This window comes from Gorilla gorilla, chromosome 5, assembly GCF_029281585.2.
Source record: "Gorilla gorilla gorilla isolate KB3781 chromosome 5, NHGRI_mGorGor1-v2.1_pri, whole genome shotgun sequence".
In the NCBI taxonomy this organism is placed as follows: domain Eukaryota; kingdom Metazoa; phylum Chordata; class Mammalia; order Primates; family Hominidae; genus Gorilla; species Gorilla gorilla.
The window spans coordinates 151,696,426-151,705,909 of NC_073229.2; the positions used below are offsets into that span (position 1 = coordinate 151,696,426).

The following is a 9,484-nucleotide window of genomic DNA, read 5'->3' on the forward strand; positions in this document are numbered from 1 at the left end:
AGATCTAAAATCTTGGAATTGGAGGATTGCTTCTCTAGAGTATATTCTATGATTTTTTGACTTTATAACTAGTGTCTTTTCTCTTAATGGAGAGCTTGGCCTGGTTCTACTTTTCTCCTTTAAAAAAATGACATGAAGGGATGACAATTCATCACTCACCAAATTAACCAAGTTGGTTAACACTCACCAAGGGCTTGAATATGTTTTCATTTTACAACCAATGAAGCAGATGGTTAACTGAAGTTTTTGCAAGTCATCCAAGGAGTAGCTTACAACCCTTATCCACAGAGTAAGCCAGTTATAATTGCAGCTCAGTTTTAATATTTACCGTTTTAGAGCATCATAAAATTACCATTGCAAAAATCTTATCTGAATGAAACATTTCTGATTTCTAAACATATTGTTAAACTACTTTTTCTATTTCTGACATTTTTCTGAACACTATGAAGGTCAACCTCAAATGGATAATTATAGAGCACTCCTACCAGAATATTATTTGGTTTTCCTTTATTATATTTAGTATCCTCCAGATCTTTATCTTCCACTCTTTCTCCCTTCCTGTTTTTTTTTTATTTCTGTTCCCCACCACCTTCCATCTTCTCAAATCGTGAATGCCATTTTCCTAATAAAAGATTACTTTAAAGGCTGATGTTCTGCATATATACTCCTAAATTATTTTTACTTTTATTGTTGTATTCCCTAATCAGGCATTGACATTTGGTTTTTTGTAACTCCAAGGAGAATCAAATTGCCTCTTTGGTATGAACATATATACCCACACTGCTTGGTGCTGGAACAGCATTCTCCCAACCCAGAAATAGAGCCCTGAAGGAGGAAATAGTCACAGGGAAGAGTGTGAGCAAAAGAATCAAGGAAACGCATCTTTACAATCTCCTGAGGACATTCCCAAGCTCTACCCTTTCCTCCTGGTGGCCAGATTATTTTGGCTTTTATTTTAAGATGGGAGAGGTCCCATTGTTCTGGCTAATGGATAGACAGTCTATGCATATTTTCCCCTTTAATGGAAGTAAAATGAAAATCAGAAAGCTCTTATGCCATTCTTAAGTACAATTTTTCAGGTATCCACTTAAAACATTCACATGACACCCAATTACAAGGCATTTCTTTTTTATCTCTGGTAATCAAGCGAAGTTTGTTTGTACTTGAATGTTTACAATTTAAAACATTCAAGAAATATGAGAGAGCACAAGTAACGTATGAATAGGGAATGGAGCCTATGAGACTAACAATGAACATTCTCTTTGCTTGCTCACAGGAAGCTATTAGATTGTTGCTGCTGTGGGTTGAATTCTGTTCTCTCCTTCTACCCTCCCTGTCAAATTCATATATTGAAGTCTTAACCCCCAGTTGCTCAGGATGAAATCTCATTTGGAGACAGAGGTATTTACAGAGGTAATCAAATTAAAATGAGGGGCCGGTGTGATGGCTCATGCCTGTAATCCCAGCTCTTAGGGAGGCAGAGGTGGGAGAATAGCTTGAGCCCAGGCAGGTCAAATGAGGTCCTTAGGGAAGACCCTAATCTAATATCACTGATATCCTTACAAAAAGGGGAAGTCTGGAAACAGAGAGCTACAGGGAGAATGCCATGTGACCATGAAGATGGCCATCTACAAGCCATAGAGGGAGGCCTGGAACATATCCTGCCTTCGCAGCCCTCAGCAAGAACCAGCCCTACTAACACCTTGATTCCAGACTTCTAGACTGCAGAACTGTGAGACAATACATTTTTTTTGCTGTTTAAGCCACCCAGTATTTGGTATTTTGTTACAGCTACCCTAGAGAACTAATACAGTTACCTACTTTACTTTTTTTTTCTATAAATGAAAGTCAATTTTTGACATACCTTCAACTGTACATTATTGTTGAAGAAATATATACTTATAACTATATTAATTTCATATTTGATCTTTTAACTTTAGGGAAAAAATCTTTGCCATTCCTTAAATGGCAATGTTCTGAATTTCATGAGGAAAGTCTTACATACCAGAAAAAGATGTTGAGAATCATCAAAAACAACCCTTCAGTGTAGAACTGGATAAAAGTAGACAAGTACAAGTTACAGGCCTTTTAAAGTCACCCAGTTACTGGTGAAAATAGATCACACAGCTCCCAGTCTCCATATTTTTCTACTATAGCACAGAGCGACTCCTAGCTAGTAGCCAAGGATTTCATATCATTAAAATATTTTTTTACTATTTTCTTATGCTAAAAAATGTTTAAAGTCAGGATAATATAAGTAAACAGATCACAAAAAATAGTTTACTCCACTGAAACTGTATTCTTCAAAGTCCTAAGACATATTCTTAATCAGACTGTTGATAATTGCACTGTTATTTGCACTATATTTTTGTACCATTTTGAGATAAGCACAGCAATGACAGGTGGGTCAATACCTCAGTCTGTGGAAAGATTAGAATTTTCTTTAGAATTCTGCTTATCCAAGCAGAGGAAATTTTTCGGAAGACAACTTGTGCATTTGGTATTTCTCAATGGTAGTTTTCACAAGTTGCATTGTACATGTTCAGGTAGCTATCAAAGAAAAGTATAATTTAATTCTAATTAAATTGCTATTTATCTTAAAGCTAATCATTTCTTGATAGGTGTTTCTGTCTCTTTTCTCCTCCATTTCTTTACCTTGATTCTGTTCTTTTAGAAGACTCATGGTAAATACATTTGGAATCTTCAAATAGCTGACATGAAGGAGAACTTTGACTCTTCTACCCTAAAGGGTATAACTAAGATGAGCTGGCTAAAGTTGCAATTAAATATATATCATGTAAAAAAAAAAAGGAAAATCTTTAAACAGAGCTATGATATGATACAATTGGCTGCTGTGAAAGATCTTCAGAGATAGTCACTGGTGATATTGAAAGCATTAGAACACTGTGGGAAGGGCTGGCTTTGCTATATAGAGACTTCAAGCAATGAATGAATTAGATCAAATGGACCTTAGAGTCTTTTCCATCCTAAAAATTCATGGTTCTATGAACTCAATAGTAAGTAATCTCATGGGGCTAATTATTCCCCTCAACTATCACAAGTCTCATTCCTTCACACGCTTGACACTCTTTGCATTTAATATGCTGTGGAATTGATTTAATTAACATACATTTAGAAGACACAGAGATGAAACACAGAGATCAGTCAAAGCTCGTACATGTCGAGTTAGATACCGTGTTTAGGTCACAATCTTTCGTTGCTACTCATTTATTAGTATGAAATCATGTATTTTTTACTATTTGGGTAAGAGTAAAAAATTGTCCTGCAATCATAAAAGAAATTTTTTAACAGTCATATTAGTCCTTGGGATTCTTTTTTAAAGGGCTAAAAATACATAGTACACCATGAAATAATCAAATACTAACCTCTTTCATTTTTTCCAGTTCATTCTGTAAAGCTTGCTTTGCAATTTCAACTTCTATGAGCTGTTGCCTCAGTTTCTCATTTTCATCTTCTGTTGTTGTTCTCTTTTCTTCCACATTTTCTAATTCATGGTGAAGTCTCACAGATACATCCTTTGCAACCTGAATTAAGGTGTTTGTAACAATAAAATATAATTAATGACAATATAATGAGGGCTAAAATTGTATTCCTATTGAAAGCATTAAAACCCAATATTTATATGGTGTTTACCATGTGCCAGGCATTATTCCACAAAGTATACATATAAGCCATTCACATATATCAATCATTTAACCCTACAAAAATCCCATGGGATAGGTACTATTATTACTTCTATTTTGTAGATGAGGAAACTGAGTCTCAGAGAGGTCAAGGTCACACAGCTAATGAGTAGACACTGCTGGGCTAAGAGGCCTGGCAATCTGGCTCTAAATTTTGTTCCCTTAACTTCTGCACTACTCTGTGGTAACAAAGGTTCTATTGCATTTTATCACATGTAGAGAAATTTCACAAATCTCCTTTACTTCAACAAAACTATGAGGTAGATGTTTCCATTATAATCTATGTTAAAGAATGAAAAATTGAAGTTTTTACAAGTAGTGGGTTGGGCTTGAATTTCAATCTTATAACTAGAATTCCAGTTGCTTAATCTTAGGAAAGTTTTAGTCCTTGAGATTATTATTTTTTGAATGACTGTGCATTTTTGCCTCATATTTTGAGATTATCCTGGAAATTCTAGGGTTTGGAAGAAAAGTGGAGCAGTCTGGTGTAGAGGCTTAGGACACAGGTTGTGATTTTGGACTGAGTGGAGAGTCAGCCTGGCACCTATTAACTGTTTTCCAGGCCTGGGCACTTAACCTCTGTAAAAGGTGTAGCTTCTGCACCTATAAAATGGTGCCTTAATAATCCCTACATTGTAAGATTTTTTTTCCCTTGAGAATTAAATGAAATAATAATGTATGTAACAGTGTTTGCCACAGCGCTTAGTACACACTAAGCACTCGACAAAAGTTAAGAAAAAAAGTAATACGTCTTTCATAAAATGTTTACACATAGCTTTCTTTAAAACAAAGATTACACGTGATCTTTAAATCCCAATGAAGTTAATGCAATGAACAGTATACCTATTTGGTTGTGCAAGGAGATTAAGTTAATATCTAGTTTGCATTGTCAATGAATCTGCCTACAGTCAAACTGAACTGGAGACCACACCTGTCTAGAAAATGCACTTCAAGGTTGAGATTTTTCCACTGGAAGAAATTCTGAAGGAAAAATTGCGCTTTAAAAAAATGAGATTATTTCATTTACCTCACACCAAACAGGCTGCAAGTTGGTTATCTGTTTTTTTTTCCCCCCTCAGGGAGTCACCTAAGTGGCAAGTGCAGAAAGGAAGAAGTCCTGGAAGAAGGAGGTGGAGTGGACACTTGCTGAAAGAAATCTTAACTCTAGTATCTTCCCAGTGCAGTTCCTATTTTGGGTTTCAACTCCCCCAGAGGAGTCCTTTTAGTGCAGCTCCTGACTGCCCGATTCCACCGGCCTTCTCTCAGTAGACAGACTGAAGGGCAGATCAAAGGCTAGAGCCTGCGCTCTGCCACGCCCTTGCTTCTGCCCAGAAGGGAGCCTTCTTCTCATCACCTCTTGAAGAGCCACCTTTGCTCCCAGGAGAGCACACTTAGCTCGTTTGCTGCCAGGCCCTCCACACACTCTGCACTCTTTAGAGCCACCTGCCAGTTCTCTCCCTTCTGAGACCCTAGTATTTTCTGGTTAGCGCTACGAAACTGTGTCCCTAAGGCTCCTTGCCAGTCGCCACTGAAGACTTCTCAGCCTAAAGAGCCCTTGGCCAAAGTCCCCACCCACCGCCCCTGCCGCGCGCCATTGAGCCCCCGCGCCGCAGACCTTGAGGTCCTGCTCCAGGCTGCGCAACAGCTCCCCGTCGATTTCCCCGGTCTGGGCGTAGCGGAGCCTTTTGCGCTCGGCTTTGCGGAGGCGGTACTGCAGGATCCGGCAGTTTTTGTTGGCTCTCTCCAACTCGTGGCGCATTTCCTGCAGTTGACAGGCATCCTCCTCGAAGAAAGTGTCCCTCATCTCGTCCATCTCGGTTCTCAGCTCATCGATCTCGTTCTGAGGCGGTGACAGGCCGCGTGTCAAAATCAAACTCGCTTCCAGCCCTTCCGACACACACCGTGCACACCCCATTCCAATTCCAAATTCTCAGCTTTAATTGCCCTCTCTCTCCAAGAGACAGGAGTGACAAGGAGCTGGCCCACTTTAGGCCCTCTCTCGTTCTCTTACTCTACCTCTCTCCAGGAAGAAGTGTGACAAACCATTATAATTAGAGAGACGGAGGCCTAGATTTGAATTTAAATGAAAACCTCGCGTTACTGAGAGCAGATTCAAATTCAGACAAGGCCTAGGAAACCCTCTCCCTCCTTTCTTGTTCTCCTCCCTCTTCAAGGCTCCCTAACAGGTTAGCAGCCTCTCATCCCTGCCGGTACACGCCCTAATCCTCCCAGGCCCACTCTTCCCATCCCCCAGCCGGGTCCTCCCACCCTCCTCACCTTGAGAGTCTCGTTTTCCTCTCGCAGCTTCTCCATCTCCTCTTGCATTTCTTCCTGCTCTTGGAGCTGCTGCGGGTGCGGCTGCGACGAAGGGGGCGCTGCCGCCTGCATGCCCCCGCCGCTCGCGCTGCCCTCTGCGCTCTGCTGGGGGCCCTCCGCCGCCGCCGCCATTGGGGAGGCGGAGGCGACGGCCAGGGTCTCGCAAATGGCAGGGGGGCCAGAGACCGGGGAGCTGCGGCTACTGCTGCCGCCGCCGTTCTTAGCGTGCATCTGAGCCGCGGCCGCCGCCGCTGCCGCCCGCTCCTTCTTGAGATGGAACTGGATGAGCTCAGACTGCAGACATCCTTCCTTCCAGTAGCTCCCTCCACCACCGCTGCCGCCCCCCGCAACGCCGCTTCCGGAGTTTCTGCTGCCGGTTCCTGGGGTTTTGCCCGCAGAAGAGGAGGATGGAGAAGGGGAGGCCCCCTCCCCGCCGCTGCCGCCCCTCTGCTGAGCGCGTACGCCTTTCCCTCGCCAGCCCCTGGGCGGCGGCGGCTGCGGAGCGCCCCCCTCCCTTTCCCCGGAGCCGCCGCCGGCTCCTCCTCCTTCCCCGCCCCCTCCTCCCCCTTCTCCGAGCGGAGGGGGTTCCCCGAGTTTCGAGGGCAAGGACTCTAGCTCCCGAGGCGGCTCCTCGGGCGGTCCGGGCCTCCTGCCGCCCAAAGCGGCCAGGGTCGCGGCGGGGGCCGCTTCAGCACCAGCCACAGGCTGGACAGCTCCCGGAGCGGCCCCTTTGGGCGCCAGGGGCGTCGCCTTCTCGGCCCCACCTCCGCCTCCTCGGATGCTGGCTGGCGGCCCCGTGCGGCTCCCGGTCTTGTTACCCTGCTGTTGCTGCTGCTGCAGCTGCTGCTGCCGAACAGAATTGAGTTTAGTGCCGGCCCCCACTGGGGACCGGGTGGCCGCGATTGTCTGTCGCAGCGAACTGTCCCTGGGTCTAGCGGGTGACTGAGCTCGCTGCTGCTTTCTGCTGCTGCCCTCCGGGTGCAGACGAGCCTCAGTGGCTGCAGCGGCGGGAGAAGCTGCTGCTGTGGCAGGGGCAGCGCCCCCGGTTGGTGGCTGACTCATGGCTAAGAACCTACCAGATGCGATTTGGAAGAGCCCATTACTAGATCATCCTCTTCCCTCTTCACCGCCGCCAACCTTCCTTCCTAAGCTGGGACAGAAACAAAAGGAGAGAAGAAGACAACATGTCTGAATTTTTGCAGAGCAAAGGGTGATGTTGCTCTATTTGAACGGCGCTTAATAGAATTTTTGACTTTAGGAATAGGATGCAGGGCTGTCTTTAGGAATAGGATGGAGGGCTGTCAATTCTCATTTTGCCCAGGGTGGCGCTGTCTCCATCTCACTCCACCTCAGCAAAATGACGGATCTGAAAGCAGCTGAAGCTTACATTCTCATGGTAGCAGGCTTTGGAAAGGGTGAGATACAGAGTCAGACAGGAATTGATGGAAAGGGAGATATAAAAGAAAAGAGGATAAAGTGGAAAAGAAGCTTCAGAAAGAAAAGATATCCATATATTAGAGTTGTCAACTCTGCTTTTACAACTTTGGCTTTCCTCACCATCAAATCCATATGTAAAGCCTAGTTTACTGGAGAAAGTTTTCATTTAATTAGTATTCCCAAGTTCAATTAGAGGAAAAGGGTTATGATGTAGGGCTCCTAGAGAATATTTTCTATGGATAAATAACACTTTCCCCAGGCAGCTCCAACCCTTAATGTTGTTTTTGGGAAAATGCACCCAACTTCCTTTATAATAGAACTAAAAGAAAATATAAATAATGAATGCCTTTAAATCAATCTCAGTTTCAAGAAAATAATAGCATTAAGAATTGTCTATATGGGTTAGTTATTAGCAACCCCAAAATGTATTTTTTCCCTTTTGGGAAATAATTTTTAAAATACATTTGGAAAAGTTGTGGTCAGTTCTGCAGTTTGCTAAGTTTCTGGTGATGAATTTTCCTATGCTTACCCAGTTTTGTAGTCTTATGAATCACTTTAGTTTTAAGTGTAATTGCTAGATAGAAAATATTTTCATTCTTAGCCATCTTCTTACATCGCATATCATAGGCAAAAGTTGTACTTTTTAAAGTGCCCATTTCCTCCCATATAGCAATTCTGAGACAGAACCCAGAAGGCTGGTGCATTTTCCCTCATGGTGGTAAGATCAATTTCCAGTATGTATATTTCCAAGATAAATCCGTCACTAGCTTCTTTAATCTGAAAAATAGCAAGTTACTGCCTCATGGGTTCCTCTCCCTAGGGATCCAGGCAGCTAGTCAATTAGTTGCCTTTTCCTTAAAATTATTTCTGTCTAAAGCACTGAAAGGGGCATGACTAGGCATAAATTTCTCCTTTAAAAATATTTGTTCTATACAGAGAGCAGATTACTTTACTGCCAGTTATTTTACTTGCATTATTCTTGTTAACATCTATTGTTAGCATCACAACTTAGCATGCAGTAATTCCTCATTTTATAAAGAAATATTACCGAAGGGTTCCTAATCCACCTCCCTTTCTGTTTCTGGCACCTCCTTCCAACTCACTTTGAAATATAAAGGTGAACAAAGAAGACATCGGGGGAAAATTGCCCACCAACTTGTTTTCTGCATCTTCTCTCCCAGCCGCGATACTACTAGAATGTCTGGCCTAGTTTATCATCATGGGTGGCACTAACATGGGCTATCTAACTAACTTATATTGCCAATGCAAACTTATTTTTGTTTTTAATCAGGCAGAATAATTCCAGAGCTGAGAAGCCAATGTTTAAACTCAGCCCTCAGACAGCATTAACCCAGGCGAAAGCTTGTGTTCCAGTAACTGGGCTCCACAATCAAAGGTATCCGGCTGCTGTCACGTGGTTCCCACAAAGTGACAAGATGCTGCATCTCTTCAAGGCTTTCGCGGTGAAGATTATCACCCAACCAACCCCGGCACGGCTTAGACCAACACTTTTAATCTCAAGTTTTATCCGCCTGCTAACCCACCCCATCATTCATCCCCAACCCTTTAGAAATCCAGAACTTGCTCACTTCTCAGCAGAGGCGAGGTTTCCAAGTAGCTGAACAAATCAACAGCACTTTCCTTCTGATATTCCGGGTATCTCAGGGTTTATTATTGTGCCTTTCTGCGCCGAGGAAAGTTCAACTTCATATTATTGTATGCGACTTTCCGGCTGAGCATGACTTTGGGCTCGCTCGCCGCAGTTCCACACCCACTCGACTTCTCCAAACAATGGCGGTAACGTCAAGATTCAGCTGCCCCCAGAGCGGATGACTTCCCGGCGGTCCGCGGCTGGGCTGGAGCTGCAGTTCTCAGCAGGCTAACACGCGAGGTACCAAGCTGGGCCAGACGCTCCCCAGGAAGTGCAGAGATGTTCATGAGCTGACCTCACCGAACTGGGCAGGAGAGAAGGCGGGATTGCAAGGGACGATAGGGTAGAAGTAACCAAAGAGAGGTTACTTTCAAGA

General features: G+C 43.5%; 1 protein-coding gene across 2 annotated transcripts in view; it reads right to left on the reverse strand.

Annotated features, from left to right (window-relative positions):
- Positions 1 to 7,111, reverse strand: part of MTCL3 (MTCL family member 3) — a 43,477-nt gene extending 36,366 nt beyond the window's left edge. For both annotated transcript variants that reach the window (XM_004044661.5, XM_055391273.2), the window contains exons 1-3: positions 5,982 to 7,111; positions 5,320 to 5,544; positions 3,387 to 3,545 (exon numbers count right to left, since the gene is read on the reverse strand). In XM_004044661.5, coding sequence (XP_004044709.1) covers positions 3,387 to 3,545; positions 5,320 to 5,544; positions 5,982 to 7,082 — 1,485 coding nt within the window. In that variant the 5' untranslated portion in view covers positions 7,083 to 7,111. The remainder of the gene's footprint in view (positions 1 to 3,386; positions 3,546 to 5,319; positions 5,545 to 5,981) is intronic.
- Positions 7,112 to 9,484: the final 2,373 nt, after the last annotated feature.